This window comes from Rhinatrema bivittatum, chromosome 2, assembly GCF_901001135.1.
Source record: "Rhinatrema bivittatum chromosome 2, aRhiBiv1.1, whole genome shotgun sequence".
In the NCBI taxonomy this organism is placed as follows: Eukaryota; Metazoa; Chordata; class Amphibia; order Gymnophiona; family Rhinatrematidae; genus Rhinatrema; species Rhinatrema bivittatum.
Window position 1 is genome coordinate 544,725,105 of NC_042616.1, and position 17,256 is coordinate 544,742,360.

At 46.0% G+C, this 17,256-nt stretch overlaps 1 protein-coding gene across 1 annotated transcript in view; it reads right to left on the minus strand.

Annotated features, from left to right (window-relative positions):
* Positions 1–17,256, minus strand: part of LOC115085175 (uncharacterized protein C18orf63-like) — a 195,792-nt gene that overhangs the window by 54,512 nt on the left and 124,024 nt on the right. The window contains exon 7 of the mRNA XM_029590877.1: positions 13,187–13,285. Within this exon, the coding sequence (XP_029446737.1) occupies positions 13,187–13,285 (99 nt within the window). The remainder of the gene's footprint in view (positions 1–13,186; positions 13,286–17,256) is intronic.

Genomic DNA, 17,256 nt, shown 5'->3' on the forward strand with positions numbered 1-17,256 from the left:
CCACCGCACTCTCAGAGCTTTCCCTGGAACCAGGTACTCACTCCTCGAGGGCCTAACCCTTTCCAGCTACTGAGCTATCTCAAGACCTTACGTGAGTTATCATCTAGTACTGGCTATGTATATCTGCATACCCTGTCTATTCACTATCTACAGTCTCTTTGCAGCTCAGTGGGAAAATAGGTTGACTGTGAAGCACACACACCAACTCTCCCACAAACACTAAACTTCTAACCATAGTCCCATATGTCCCCTGAGAGCCAGGACTTCACCTGGACTTCTTAAAATTCTCCCTCTTGATCAACAGCCCCTGCTAACCTAAAAGCTCCCAATGGCATTTTGGAATCTGAAGCAGAGCTGCCCAATCTCTATGAAGATGGAGACTGCAGCCTAAGATGGCTTCTGCAGTTACTGGAGGGCCGCAACAGAGTTTACTATGATAGCAAAGCCTATCTAGAACTTACCTGGGTGCTACAGATTCTGTGTGCAGCCAGCAGTTCTGAATGATTAGGCCTTCATAGCAGTGGGAAACAGAATGCCAGGACTTGTTCTTTGTTTTGTTTTTTTGTTGTTGCACTTTATTGCACTGACTGCCCAGCACGAAGGACAAGCATAGGACAGAGGAAGGCAGGGGGAGGGCAGAGGGAGTAGCCTGCCAGAGGAACCACTTTAGAAGCCAGATGCCCTCTGGCTCATAAAAGGGCCAAAAGGGACCTTGGGAGCCAGCTATATGGCCTGTTCAACCATGGAGCCAAACCTAGGGTCTGGTCTACCAGGCGAACAAGTAAAGCAATTCTTGCCCCAGGAACCCTAACCTGCTCAATCAAGGGGATAACCTGAAGACTGGTGGCCTGGAAGCAGTGCGCGAAGCTGCTCTACCAGAAGTAAGAGCCTAAAGACTGAAGACCCAAGAACCCAGCAAAATATCCTGCTGCAGCAGTCCAGAATGTGCCACCATCTGCTGGAGATAGACAATACTGGCAAGTACTCAGTCTGTAACACTCATTAAGCATATTTGCATATCTGTAAAAGGAGTTTTCTAGGGACAGCAGAATAAATCAGCCACACAACTGGGTGACATCATCTGATGATGTCAACATGGAAAAAAGCTCTATCTAGCTCCGAAAAACTAGCTCTGAGTATTCCCACATTGCTGCCATGCATGAGCCACCTCAGTTATTATATAGCTGAGCTTCAACTTCAGGGAGGTGGGAAGGATTGTGTGACTGATTTGTTCTGCTGTCTACAGAGAATACATTTTACAGGTAAGCAAATATGTTTTCTCCGTGGACAAGCAGGAACAAATAGCCACACCAGTGGGGACTTCCAAGCCTAAAGGCTACATAAAAAAGACTTGCATTAAAAAAATGAAAGCAGCCCACCAGAGAAAAAGGGACAGTTGAAGCTATTATTGAAAGATGAAATTTAGTATTATCTGATAATGTTCTTTGAGTCCAGTCAGACCAGTCCATGGATTATGCTCCCCACCAGCAGATGGAGACAGAAAATGGACATCATTCCTTATAGGGTCCTGCATTGGAGGAAAAATAACAATGAAAAAGCCTAATTCCACAATGAATTTGAACACAAGGGCTTCCAGGAAACCACCAAACACTCATAACATAACTCGAAAACACCTGTAATGTACACACCTCTATGGAGCATAGTATAATTCTCGAAAAAAGTACCTAAATTGTTCATCTTGAGTGATCCTCTGCAGGAATAATCTTAGAAAAACAGAAGAACAAGGATATTAGCAGTTAGGGAGGGGCCTGGACAGATCTGGCTGGACTCAAGGAAAGGAAATTGTCAGGTAATAACAAATTTCACCTTTCTCATTGTCGAGACAGATGCATGGGACATTCCCAATCTACCCCTCAATCAGGTGGGAAACTGCTAATCCTGCTTCCAGGATGGTGGAGCCAAATGACTGGACATTCATAAGAACATATAAGTTGCCATACTGGGTCACACCAAGGGTCCATCAAGCCCAACATCCTGTTTTCAACAGTGGCCAATCCAGGATGCAAGTACATTAAATATATCCCATGCTACTACTAATGCCAATAATAACCAGTGGTTATTCCCTAAGTCATCTTGATTAATAGCAGTTTATAGACTTCACCTCCAGGAACTTGTCCAACCTTTTTTAAACCCAGTTAACTGCCTTAACCACATCCTCTAGCAATGAAATTTAGCGCTTAATTGTGTGTTGTGTGAAAAATAATTTTCTCCTATTTGCTAACTTCATTGACTGTTCCCTAGTCCTTGTATTATCTGAAAGAGTAAACAACTGATTCACATTTACCCCTTCTAATTCTCTCATGATTTTGTAGACCTCCATCATATCCCTCCTCAGATGTCTTTTCTATAAGCTGAACAACCTTAACCTCTTTACATTTTCTCATAGGGGAGCTATTCAATCTCCTTTATCATTTTGGTTGTCCTTCTCTGTATCTTCTCCAGTGCATCTATAAAATTTTTGAGATGCGGTGACCAGAACTGAATACAGTACTCAAAGTGAAGTCTCACTATGGAGCAATACAGAAGCATTATGACATTTTCTGTTTTATTCACCATTCCCTTCATAATAATTCCGAACATTCTGTTTGCTTTTTTGACCACAACAGCACACTGAGCCAGCGATTTCAATGTATTATCCATGATGATGCTTAGATCTTTTTCCTGGGTTTGTAATTCCTAACATAAAATCTAATAGGGATGTGAATCGTGTGCCCGATCGTCTTAACGATCAGGTTCGGCTAGAGGGAGAAAAACATCTGATCGGTGGTGATGTGAATTGGAATCGGTTCCGATTCACATCGTTAATTTTTTTTTAGTGAGGCCTGACCCTTTAAAATTGACCCCTTACCTTCCCCCACCCTCCTGAACCCCCCCCCCCCCAAATTTTTACGAGTACCTGGTGGTCCAGTGGGGGCGCGGGGACCGATCTCCTGCATGGATTATTTTTCCCTATATGCATCACCTTGCACTTGTCTACATTAGATTTCATCTGCCATTGATGCCCAATTTTCCAGTCTCGCATGGTCCTCCTGCAATTTATCACTTGTGATTTAACTATTGTGGCTCCCGGCCACGGCAGGCCTCAACTGGCCCACTCTACCTTTCCTGCTGCCAGCCACCGCCGCAGTCTGACACGGCGCACCCCTCTCCTTGGCAGGCCGACTGCGGCCTTACACGTGGCTGCAATGCCGTCCTCTTCCATCCGGCGGGGCTCTTCCTAGGCGTGTGCGTGCGGGAGACTCCGCCCTTTAAAGGGGCCGTGGTGTTAAACCTTGGCCCGGCCCCGATGGATGACGTCACTCCGGAAGGGTATTTAAACCCAGGGCCGGCGGAACCACTAGGCCTGTGCCTAGGGTGCCGAGACTTAGGGGGCGCTGAGGCAGGCAGCAGAATTTTGAAAGGGCAAAAAGTGTCCTTTCAAAATTCTGCCAGCCTTCGACTCGCCTAGATGGAGACCAAGCGTCGAGATTTAGGGGGTGCTGCGGCAGGCAGCCAGCTTCCGACTCGCCCTGCCTCCCCCCGAGTGTCACCCTCCCGACACCCCCCTAGTGGTCCAGCAAACTTCCTGGGAGTGATATGCCGCTCCCGGGGCCTCAGCTGCCACTAAGCAAAATGGCGCCGGTTACCTTCAGCCCCTACCATGTGACAGGGGTCAACCAATGGCACCGTTAGCCCCTGTCACATGGTAGGGGCTGAAGGCCACCGGTGCCATTTTGCTTAGTGGCAGCCGAGGCCCCTGGAGTGGCAGGTCGCTCCCGGGACCTCTGCGGGACCAGTAGCGGGGTGTCGGGAGGGTGGCAATCGGGGGGGAGGCAGGGCGAGTCGGGAGCTGGCTGCCTGCCTGCCGCTGCACCCCCTAAGTCTCGGCGCCGATCTTCTTTCTGTGAGTGTGTGTGTATGCGAGAAAGGAATCTGCCAGTTTAAAAAAATGAAATATGATAATACATATACCTGAACTTTTGAAAAGTTGGATGAAAGATAAAATTACTGAATTTTAAGCATCCCTCTTCTGGAAAATAAAATTTAACTTAAAGTGGGTAGACCCAAATACTAAAGCAAAAAAAATTAAAGTATTTAAAATGTTCATCTCAGCAAAATTACAAATTTAAGATACTGATGCCAGGTGGGGTTTGTTTGTTGTTTTTTTTTTTGAAGCATAATTTAAGCATGAAGACTAGAATAGTTCCAATCTGAAATGGTTTTGCTTTTTTTTTTTTTTTTAAGCCTTTAGAAAATGTATATTTTTAAATGACTAAGACTAGAATCTTCCCATTTAAAAGGGAAGCTGACTAAGGATGTCTTTCTGTTCCATATCTCCCACATGAATAATCATACGACTGATAGTTTGAAGAAAGACACTTGCTTTATTTCCTGGAAGCGTAAAACAAGAGAAGCTGTACTGTGTGGGTGGCTGTCCCTTGGGAGGACAGAACCTGAAGGAAGGGTGACATTTCGCCTTTTGATAGGAATGTGGTTTTCTTATTTAACAGTTGGGAGCATCACTTTCTCTTTTAGTAAAAGTGAAAAATGTTGCAAGTCTGAAAGCAATGTGCTTCCGTGAGAGTGTAATATGTATGTGAGACAGGGAGGGTGCTTCGTGTATGTGAGACAGGGAGGGTGCTTTTGTATGTGTGTGGTGTATATGTGAGTCAGGGAGGGTGCTTCTGTGCGTCAATGTGTGTGCGCGAGAGAGATGGAGCATGTTTTTGGCTGGCTTGTGGCTGTGAGAGAGGGCATGTGTATGATTGAGCCTGTTTGTAAGTGAGCTAGAACATGTGTGTGATTGAAAGCCTGTGTGTAAGTAAGAGAGAGCGAGAGCATGTGTGATTGAGAGAGACTGGCCAGAGAGGTGACGTGTGTATGTGTGAGAAAGGCTGATCAGGGAGATGACTGGTGTGTGGGTGTGTGTGAGAGAGAGAGACTGGTTGAGGAGATGATTGGTATGTGAGAGACAGAAACTGGTCCTGAGGGTGTGACTGGTGTGTGTGTGTGTGAGAGAGAAGAGACTGTTTGTGATCCCTAAGGAAGAGGTCTGTGAGGACAGCTTCAGCAGCTACTGCTGCTTCTGGTATGGCCTGCAAGGGAAAGGAGTAGGAGAACTGCTGGAGAGGGTAAGTAAAGGTGGCTTTTTAAGTTCATTTTTCTTGATTGACTATCATTTTAATTATTGGGTAGTATGTGATGTGTCTGCTGTTTGAAATATTTTATTGGTGTTTGTTAAAGCTTTCAAAATTTGCATGAGTCTTTAATTATTGGATATTCTATTCACCAGCTGTTTTGAAATTATTTTATTTGTGTGATTTTATAATTATGATTAATGATTTATATCTTTATTTTATTGATTTGTTTCATGAGGAATGGTGAAATTTTTGTTTTTTCATTGGTACACTGTATAGAGTCTGGCGAGTTGCGTTTTACAGTTCAGTTTTTGTCTGCACATTTCTATTTATACTTTATGTGGCTTTATTCTGTATTTGGTGAGGGTTTGTGTTCTGCATGCAAAGACTGAGATGAAGCATTCTTTTAGCATGTGGTTTCTCTGTAGGGATTTGTAGTAGCTTAGCCTGTTCTGTTTTCCTGATAGGAGGTGTATAGATATTTTAGATTCTGGTGTAATATTTTTGGTATTCTTTTTCATAGGTAGGGTTGTTATTCTTTGAGTGCTGGCAGATAGTATTGTGTTGATACGGGAGGACCATGCCGAAATATATCATAATAGGTATGATGCCATATGAATTCCAAGATGCAAAGTTTTCTTGTTGGCATTACAACAGTGCATGAAATTATCACAACAACTTGTATATTAATTTTACATTAGAATGTCATTTTTCATGTAAAATATGTTATAAATGCATAATTTAAATTTGTGTATGGGGAGGGGGCGCCAGACTGTAAGGTTTGCCTAGGGTGCCTAATACCCTTGCACCGGCCCTGTTTAAACCCCACAGCAGTCTCCAGCTCTTTGCCTTTGCAACAGGTCGTCTCCTCGGAGTGCTAGTTGCTGTTCCAGATGTCTCTTCTTCCTGTTCCTGCCTTGATCCTGATCCTGGTTCTGTTCATGCTTCTGCTCCAGCCCTTGTGATCCTGCGTCCAGCCTCTGTTCCAGTTCCTGCCTTCTTGCCCTTGCCTTCGTTCCTGTCTCTGGCCTTCTCCTTGATCCTCTGTTCCTGTGACCCAGCCCTTGGCTTGATCTCCTGGTTTGACTTTGGCTTATCTTCTCGTCTCTGCTTGCCTGCTGCCCGTCTCGACCCTTGGCCTGGTACTTCATTCTTGCTTGTCTGCTGTCAGCCCCAGACCCTCGGATTGGATTCTGTTCCGCACCTTCGCTGCCAACCCTGAACCAGACCTCTGACCATGGATTCATCCTCAGTTCCTTCATCTTCTATGAGGCACTTGCACCTAAGTCCTGCTGGCCACGGCACCCAAGGGCTCAACCTGAGGGGAATGAGGGCTGGTATAGGTGAAGGTCCTGCCGGGTTGTCATTGGCAGCTCCATCTACTGGAGATGAGACCCATTGGGGGCAATCCCTCAGTGGTCACATCATTACTCGTCCCGGCCCAAGGATCCACAACCATAACAGTTTGCAAAGGCCATGGACCGGTGGACTTGTCTAGTCTTCAGGCCATTCAGGGCTTGGCCCAACATTTACAGCCCTGCTAGATGGAAGAGGATGGCGTTGCAGCTGCGTGTGAGGCTGCAGTCAGCCTGCCGCAGAGCGGGGCATGCAGGAAAGGTTGGAGGGAACGGCCAAAGCCTGCCGCTAGCCACAACAGTACCCCCCCTTATGCCCCCTCACAGAAAGACTGGGCTTGCTGGGGTGTGTGTGATGGAAGTGCTGGAGTAAGGATTTATCTAAGATATTGGACAATGGTTCCCACGAGTTCTCTTCAGAAACAAAGCCTTCCCAGGTGACTGAATATTCCCAGCGCCTGTGGTTTCGATGGACATCCAGAATGTCCCGGACCTGGTAGACAGGGTCATCTTCAGAAACCTCTGGAGGTTTGGGTGGAGCAGCGTGGAATGGAGAGAGTACCATAGAAACATAGAAACATAGAAACATAGAAATGACGGCAGAAGAAGACCAAATGGCCCATCTAGTCTGCCCAGCAAGCTTCACACATATTTTCTCTCATACTTATCTGTTTCTCTTAGCTCTTGGTTCTATTTCCCTTCCACCCCCACCTTTAATGTAGAGAGCAGTGATGGAGCTGCATCCAAGTGAAATATCTAGCTTGATTCGTTAGGGGTAGTAGCCGCCGCAATAAGCAAGCTGCACCCATGCTTATTTGTTTTACCCAGACTATGTTATTAGCCCTTATTGGTTGTTTTTCTTCTCCCCTGCCGTTGAAGCAGGGAGCTATGCTGGATATGTGTGATGTATAAGTCTTCTCCCATGCCGTTGAAGCAGAGAGCCATGCTGGATGTGCATCGAAAGTGAAGTATCAGGCACATTTGGTTTGGGGTAGTAACCGCCGTAACAAGCCAGCTACTCCCCGCTTTGTGAGTGCGAACCCTCTTTTCTTCTCCCCTGCCGTTGAAGCAGAGAGCTCTGCTGGATGTGTGAAGTATCAGTTTTTCTTCTCCCCTGCCGTTGAATCAGAGAACTTTGCTGTATATGCATTGAAAGTGAAGTATCAGGCTTATTTGATTTGGGGTAGTAACCGCCGTAAGAAGCCAGCTACTCCCCTCTTTGTGAGTGTGAATCCTTTTTTCCACATTTCCTCTTGCTGTTGAAGCTTAGAGCGATGTTGGAGTCACCGTAAGCCTGTGTATGTTTATTTAATAAGGGTATTGACTCCAGGCAGTAGCCATCATTCTGGCGAGTCACCCACTCTTCATTGGCAGCCTCTTGACTTTATGGATCCACAGTGTTTATCCCACGCCCCTTTGAAGTCCTTCACAGTTCTGGTCTTCACCACATCCTCCGGAAGGGCATTCCAGGCATCCACCACCCTCTCCGTGAAGAAATACTTCCTGACATTGGTTCTGAATCTTCCTCCCTGGAGCTTCAAATCGTGACCCCTGGTTCTGCTGATTTTTTTCCTTCGGAAAAGGTTTGTTGTTGTCTTTTGATCATTAACACCTTTCAAGTATCTGAAAGTCTGTATCATATCACCTCTGCTCCTCCTTTCCTCCAGGGTGTACATATTTAGATTCTTCAATCTCTCCTCGTACGTCATCCGATGAAGATCCTCCACCTTCCTGGTCGCCCTTCTCTGTACCGCCTCCATCTTGTCTTTGTCTTTTTGAAGGTACGGTCTCCAGAACTGAACACAGTACTCCAGGTGAGGCCTCACCAAGGACCTGTACAAGGGAATAATCACTTCCCTTTTCTTACTCGATATTCCTCTCTCTATGCAGCCCAGCATTCTTCTGGCTTTAGCTATCGCCTTGTCGCATTGTTTCGCCGACTTCAGATCATTAGACACCATCACCCCAAGGTCCCTCTCCTGCTCCGTGCACATCAGCCTTTCCCCCCCCATCGAATACAGTTCATTCGGATTTCCACTCCCCATATGCATGACTTTGCACTTCTTGGCATTGAATCTCAGCTGCCATATCTTCGACCACTCTTCCAGTTTCCTTAGATCCCGTCTCATTCTCTCCACTCCTTCCGGCGTGTCCACTCTGTTGCAGATCTTAGTGTCATCCGCAAAAAGACAAACCTTACCTTCTATCCCGTCCGCAATGTCGCTCACAAAGATATTGAACAGGACCGGTCCCAACACCGATCCTTGCGGTACACCACTTAAAACCGCTCTCTCTTCAGAGAAGGTTCCATTTACCATCACACGTTGTCTTCTGTCCGTCAACCAATTTGCAATCCAGGTCACCACCTCGGCACTCACTCCCAAGCTTCTCGTTTTATTCACCAGTCTCCTGTGCGGAACCGTATCAAAAGCTTTGCTGAAATCCAAGTATATGATATCGAGTGCTCTTCCTCTATCCAATTCCTTGGTTACCCAGTCAAAAAAGTCAATCAGATTTGTCTGACAGGATCTTCCTCTGGTGAATCCATGCTGCCTCTGGTCCATCAATTCTCCGGACTGTAGATAGTTCACTATTCTCTCTTTCAACAGTGACTCCATTACTTTTCCCACCACTGAAGTGAGGCTAACCGGTCTGTAGTTACCAGCCTCCTCTCTGTTCCCACTCTTGTGAAGAGGGACCACCACCGCTCTTCTCCAATCACTCGGCACCACTCCCGTTTCTAGGGATCTATTGAACAGGTCGCACAGCGGTCCCGCCAGCACATCTCTGAGCTCCCTCAGTATCCTTGGATGAATCCCATCAGGCCCCATGGCTTTGTCCACTTTCAGATTCTTTAGCTCTTCCCATACATTATCTACTGTAAATGGATTTTCCTCTGTTCCGCTTCCCTCCAGTTTCTTGTTGTGTAGAGATGATCCTTCTCCAGGGTCTTCTTTAGTGAACACAGAGCTGAAGTATTCGTTTAATATTTCTGCCATTTCTTCGTCTCCCTCCACACATTGATCATTTCCACCTTTCAATTTCACTATACCACTTTGGACTTTTCTCTTTTCGCTGATGTATCTGAAAAATGTTTTGTCACCATATTTTATCTCCTTGGCAATCCTCTCTTCCGCTTGACTTTTTGCCAACTTGATTAATTTCTTAGTCTCCCTCAGTTGAATCAGATATTCTTCTTTGTGCTCCTCCCTTTGGGATCTTTTGTATTTCTTGTATGCAGTTCTTTTAGCTTTAATTTTGTCAGCCACCTCCTTTGAGAACCAGATAGGTTTCATTTTTCTTTTGCTTTTCTTTACATTTCTAACATATAGAGCAGTTGCCTTGGCGATTGCTCCTTTTAGATTGGTCCACTGTTGATCCACATCTCTCTCATTTTCCCATCCATTTAGTTCTTCCTCTAGGTACTTTCCCATTTCCTCAAAGTCTGTGTTTTTGAACTGTAAAACTCGGGTCTTTGTGGTTCTTTTCCCTATTCTTTTAGTGATATTAAACCATACCGTTTGATGATCACTGGTGCTGAGGTGGGCGCCCACCTTGACATCAGAGACGATTTCTCCACTATTGAGCACTAAGTCGAGAATAGTTCCTTCTCTCGTGGGTTTCAATACCATTTGTTTGAACAAAGATACTTGCATGGCATCCAGTATTGCTCTACTGTTTTTAGATTCTGCAGATGGGATTTTCCAGTCTACATCTGGCATATTAAAGTCACCAACGATCACCACTTCCCCTTTCTTACCTATCTTATGGATGTCTTCAACCAGATCTCTGTCCAGCTCTTCCTTTTGGTTTGGAGGCCTGTAAACCACTCCAATATAAATGGATGCTCCATCATCTGTTTTTAGGTCGACCCATAGTGCTTCTTCCTTGCCCCAACTACCTTGCAGCTCAGATGCTTAGATATTATTTCTGACATAAAGAGCCACACCTCCCCCTTTTCTATCCACTCTGTCCTTCCTTAACAAGTTATAGCCTGGTATTGCCGTGTCCCAATCATGAGATTCTGTGTACCAAAGGAATTATGTATTCAAAGGCTGGTAGGAAGCCGCAAGCGATAGGTCACTGGACCCAGATGTTCACAGACAGAGAATGGTCCAATGTACCTAGGTGCCAGCCTCACTGATGAAACCCGAAGGCGAATGTGGCAGGTGCTGGGCCAAACCCAGTCCCCAGGGTTGAAGAGTGGTGCAGGGCGATGGTGCTTATCTGACACGTGTTTGGCTGAATTGGAGGCTTTTAGGAGGTTAGCGATGGTAGTCTCCCACAGCTCGTGCAGCTGTTCGGCTGTGAGCTGGGCTGCCAGAGAAGGTACAGAGAGAGGCAAGGGCAAGGGAGGCCTTGGATGCTTGCCATAAACGACTTGGAAGGGAGAAGTTCCTGTAGTAGAGTGTACATGTGAATTGTGTGAAAATTCTGCCCATGGCAGTAGTGTGGCCCAAACATTATGGTGGCTCCCTACGAAAGAGCGGAGGAAGGTCTTCAACCCCTGGTTGATCCATTCCCTCCCTCCCCCATGGCTGATCCTCCTGTTTGAATCTTTCCCTCCCTCCCCTATGGTTGTCCCTGATGTCTGAATCCTTCTCTCCCTCCCCCATGGCTGCCTCTCCTGTTGAATCCTTCCCCCTTCCCAATTCCTTAACTCACCCACTGCTATCTTGGCACTTGATCAAGAATGTCCTTCCTCCTCCCCCACAGTCTCACAGTAGCAGTAGGACAGCGTCTCCCCCACAACTCCTCTGGATCCATCACTGCTGCTATAAGGATGATGAACTTGTGATTGTTCAGGCACGTCTTCCCTCCTCCCCTACAGGGTCCCAGTGGTGCACTTTGGACCACATGGTTCTAAGTGCACCAATCAAACCCTGGCTTGGGGGAGGACATGCCTGCACAATTGCAAGTGCTATCATACTGACACTATGTAGATTGACCCGTGGATAAGATGACTGAGATTTTAAGGACCGTTTTTGAGGGTAAAAGTTTTTGACTTATACACAAGTATATATGGTACTCTGAATAATTTTGTTTCATCTGAAAATGTGATCACTTCACTTGTCTTTCCCCTTTCCAGAACATTTATACATATATTAAAAAGCACTGGTCCAACTACAGACCCCTGAGGCACTCCACTGTTCATCTCTCTCCTCTAAGTAAATTGACCATTTAATCCTACTCTCTATTTCCAGTTTGCAATACCCAAAAGTACATTGCCTCCTATCCCATGACTTTTTCATTTTCTTATAAGCCTCTCATGGGACACTTTGTCAAATGCCTTTTGAAAATCCAAATGCAATACATCTACTGGCTCACCTTTATCCACATGTTTATTAATCCCTTGGAAAAAAGTAGCAGATTTGTGAGGCAAGACTTCCCTTGGGTAAATCCATGTTGGCTGTGTCCCATTAAACCATAAAGCAAAAATAGAACCCAGGAAAATACACAATGTGTCACACCTAATAGATGACTATCCCAGAGACCTTCATATAACAGAGACTAAAGTGTTTGCTACAGAGCTGCTCCAATATATTTATGAACGCTTAGCATTTCTTAGAATGTCTCTTCTGTTAATCATTGGTTTCATAACTATTAAAATAAAGTTTTGCAAATATTTTTCTTTTCAAACTGTATTGTGAAGTTAAGAAACATGCATTAATTTTAAATGTGTGCACTTATCTTTTAACGTACTTCAGCCAAGTTTGCAAATTCTTTAAAATATGGGATATTGAAGAAATGTATGTTTTAAGATCCGAGAAACCGCCCAACACACCATGCGTTTTGAGTCTTTATTAGGGGCGTTGGGTAAATAAGTATATAACGTTTCTTCCTTTCAAACTCCGCACCCGGGGGGGGGGGGGGGGGGGAGCTATAGTGGCACAGGGAATTTAGTCAAAACTGATGGCAGGATGAATGCAGCATTTTATCAGAAAATACTGGAGGAGAATTTGTATTCATCAGACAGGAAGCTACACATGGGGTACACTTGGATTTTCAAACATGACAAGGATCCAAAATATAAGGCCAAATAGATCCTTCAGTAGGTGCAGCAGAAGAAAGGAAAGGTTCTGGAGTGGCCATCATGGTTCCTGACCTCAAATGGGGAGAACTCAAACATGCAGTTTGTGCTAGACAAAATATTTACAGGATCTGGAGGCTTTTTGCAAAGAGGAATGAGCAGCTTTACCACATGAGAAAATAAAGGTCCTCATTCACAACTATCACAAAAGACCACAATACATGATATTAAGAACTAAGGGTATACAAATTTTTGAACAGGATCATTTTATTATTTCCTTTATTGCTATGGTTTGTTTAATGATTGTGCTATTCTGTGATGTATAATAGTTTAATTTGAAACACATTAAAAATAATAGATGTATTTTGTCTGATCATTCATGTTTTCTTAAAATGCTACACATCTTACAAATTCTGCCAGAGGTATGTAAACTTATGAGCACATGTGAATATATATAAAGAGAGAGAGAGAGAATACATATATGTATTCAAACTTGCAAATATTTCTTCTGTGTGTGTAAATGAATTTATAGTCTCAGTTTTCTACCAGGCCTAGAATTTGGTTACAATTCATGAATCTAATGAAAAGGTGGATAAAAAGATTATCATAAATGGATTTTGTTTTGTTTTGTAGCTCAACTGCAGAAAATATACTCATACTACCTGTTTTCTTTTTCTGGATTCTTCCCTTGCAGTGGTCTTTGATTTGATCCCTAACTTGCACAATGTCTCATGGTGCAAAGGGTCATCAGCTGCGAATATCTGAACACAAAACAATCATTTGTTCCTTTTCTACAAGCTGAAAATTTGTAGAAGTCAATGTTTCAATGGCACTCTGCTATTGAACTTTTATTTGATAATCGCAGTCCATGATTATTGCATTATTTCTTTCCTTTACTAGCATGCAGATTAGATATAAACATTTCAGTCTTCTGTAACATACAGCACAAATACATAGCAATAAGCAAACGGGGTAGTTTTAAAAGCCATTTATGTGCATAAAATATTGCTATATACATGTAAATGTTTTGTTATAAAACTACTCTGGATTTGTGCACATAAAATTATGTGCATAATCCAGAAGTGACAGTTCTTACTGCAGTCTTGCCAAAAAATAGAGCCTGTCATTTAAACAAAGCAATACAAAGTTAATAACTGATAACCATTTCAGTATTCAACCAACAGGAAACACCAAACTCAGACAAAGAATGATTTAACAGTAGCTAGGGACTGGATTAACACTTACCAATAATCCCTGGAATACAAAACCATTCAAGAGGACCTTAGCACAATCATTCGACAGCCAAGGGCGGGAAACTGAATTCATCTGCCTGGTGTAAGGAAAAGGAAATTATTAAGTAAATAGTAACTTTTCATTTTTTTGTTACGGTCCCGGGCCGTGTCCCGGTCTCTTCATCTACCTCGGGGCTGGCCCGGGCCACTGCAATGCCTCCTCGGCCGGCAAGGTCCGTCCCAACCTCTGCCGCAGCGTTCCCTCTTTGAGGGAGACGCTGTCGATCCGCTGCGTCTTGCCCCGCCCCCAGGCGCAAGCAGGTGCTCTGGATTTAAAGGGGCCAGCGTGGGAAGATAGGGAACATCCCTCAGATGATGTCAGATGCTGCAGAGGTATTTAAACCATGCAGTGAGGCCTATGCCTTGCCTTGCAACGAGGTTCACTCGTCCTGAGTTGCTAGTTGCGGATTCTGACTTTGGCTTGTTCCTGGCTTCTGACTCCGGCTTTTGTCCACTGGCTTTTGACTCCGGCTTTAATCCAGGAGGCCTCGCCTAAGTCCAAGCGGCTCGGCTCCTCACGAGCTCCTCTCGGGGGGACCACGGGCTTCCAGTGGTGAAGTTCCAGTTGGCCTCCTGGCTTCAGCCCTACTCTTCTCGATCCTCTGGAACTCCTTTTCAAACACCGGCCCACAGGAGACCGCACATAAGTCCAGCGGCTCGGTCCTCATGGGTTCCTCCTGGGGGGCCTCGGGCTTCCTGTGGGGAAGATTCCTCTGGTCTCCTGCCCAGTGCTGCCTCCCGGCTTCGACATCCATTGTGGGTCTTCCTACGGTAAGTCTTCATCTGTCCTAGCAGGCTCAAGGGTCCACGAACCCAACAGTTTGCAAGGCCATGGACCCAGCGGACGTGGCAGGCTTAAAGGCCATCTCCGGAATTGCCCAACATTTACAGCAACAGCAAGTTTGCTTTGATGCTCTGATGGTGACGGTAGACAGACTAGCCAATCGTATTGATTTAACACCTGCATTTGTACCTCCAGCGCCAGTTACCGCGGCCGATACTGGACCGGCAACATCCACACAGCTGCCGGCACCCTCACGGTATTCGGGGGAAGCAAAGTACTGCCGCGGATTCCTCAATCAGTGTTTCATCTGATTCAATCTGCTGCCTTCCAGTTTTCTACGGATTAGATCAAGACCAGTTACATTATTTCTTTGTTGGACAGGAAGCCCCTGGCCTGGGCCTCTCCGTTATGGGAGTGTAAAGATCCCCTTCTGGGGAATCTGGAACAGTTTGTCTCAGCCTTTCGAAATATCTTCGATGAGCCTTCTCGCAGACCCACTGCCACCTCTGAGCTACTCCAGCTACGCCAAGGCAATCGGTCTCTTGCCGAGTATGCGGTGGAATTCCATACCCTGGCAGCCGAGCTAGACTGGAGGGATGACTGGAGATTCCTGGAAGGGATCTCTTCAAGACTCCAAGACAACCTAGCGGCGAGGGACCTTCCCAATGACCTGAATAGCCTGATTGATCTGGCTGGACGGGTGGACCGCCGAATCCAATGCCGTTTTCGGGAAGGGAGATCCGGTCGTAAACCCAGTAACTCTGGATTTACATTTCCCCGACCAGTACCCTCCTCCTCTGCTTCTCCCGGAGACCAAGGCGTAGAGCCTATGCAGTTGGGTCAAAGCCCAATCTCGCAGGAAGAAAGAAGATGGCGCTGCACTCAAGGTCTGTGCCTATATTGCGGCGGCAAGGGGCACTTCCTAGCCCGATGTAGTGAGCGGCCAGGAAACGCCAGAACTTAGGGATCATTGAGGAGCTGACCCTAGGTAATACAAGTTCCGCCTCCTCATGCACTGTACCTGTTACCCTCATCTACCCCGGGGATACCTTTGATATGCTAGCTTTGATCGACTCCGGAGCAGGAGGGAATTTCATCCTTGCAGACCTCGTCCAACAGTTGCAGATTGGGGTCCAATCCCAAATTCCTCCGATCTGGGTATCTTCGATTCACGGTACTCTCCTCCCGGGGAGTATTTCTACCTGCACCAAACCCTTGATTCTTCGCACAGTATAAGAAATCTCGTTTCTTATACTGGAGAAGTCCATTCACCCTATCATCTTGGGCTTGCCCTGGCTGCAGAAACATTCCCCAGTTATACACTGGGATACTCTGCAGATTGCAACCTGGGGTCCACCTTGTTTTGACTCCTGCCTGACTGGTATCCCTCATCCCAATGTGCCTCTTCTGATCATGCCCATGGCACTCCTACCACAGTACCAAGATTACGAAGACATCTTCTCTAAGGAGAAAGCTGAACTCCTTCCGGAACATTGGCCCTTTGACTGTGCCATAAACCTGATCCCGGGCACTACGCCTCCTAGGGGACGGCTCTACCCCTTGTCTCTCCCAGAAACTCGGGCCATGTCAGCATATATTCAGCCCTCTAATTCCCCCACCGGGGCCGGGTTCTTCTTTGTGGCCAAGAAGGATGGGTCACTCTGACCCTGCATCGACTACTGCGGCCTCAATGCCATCACATGACATGTCAGGTACCCTTTGCCTCTGATTCCTGAATTATAGACTGGCTTCAAGGGGCTAAGGTCTTTACCAAGCTGGACCTCCGGGGCGCATATAATTTGGTATGCATACGACCCGGCGATGAATGGAAGACCGCATTCAATACTAGAGGCGGGCACTACGAATATTTGGTCATGCTCTTCGGCTTATGCAATGCCCCTGCAGACTTTCAGAACCTCATGAATGAGGTCTTGAGGGACATGTTGCATACCTCTGTCATAGTATACCTTGACGATGTATTGGTGTATTCGAAAGACTTGTCTATGCACCGCGTACAAGTGCAGCAAGTGCTGCAGAAACTCCGGGACAATAGTCTCTTTGCCAAGTTAGAGAAGTGCCAGTTCGAGCAGGAATCGTTGCCATTCCTCGGATATATAATCTCATCCACGGGCTTCCACATGGACCCAGATAAGGTGGCGGCCATTCAGATTGGCCACAGCCGGTAGGGGTCAAGGCCCTACAATGCTTCCTAGGCTTTGCTAATTTCTATCGCCAGTTCATACCCCATTACTCCCGGATAGTGGCACCACTTACGGCTCTTACCAGGAAAAATTGGTCCCCAACAACAATAAATGCTTTCCAGAGGCTGAAGGAAACCTTTCTCCTTGATGTCTGTCTCCACCATCCAAATCTGCAGCATCAGTTCATTGCTGAGGTAGACGCATCTGATCTTGCGGTAGGGGCTGTCCTGAGCCAGTTATCTACTAAAGACAAACCCCTACCATGTTCATATTATTCTCGAAAATTCTCTCCGGCGGAGAGAAATTACAGTATCAGCGATAAGGAGCTCCTGGCCATCAAGCTCGCATTGGAGGAGTGGAGGCAGTGGCTGGAGGGGGCCCAATACCCCGTGATCGTCTATATGGACCACAAGAATCTGGAATCCTTGTGCCGGGCCCAACGCCTGAATTCTCAA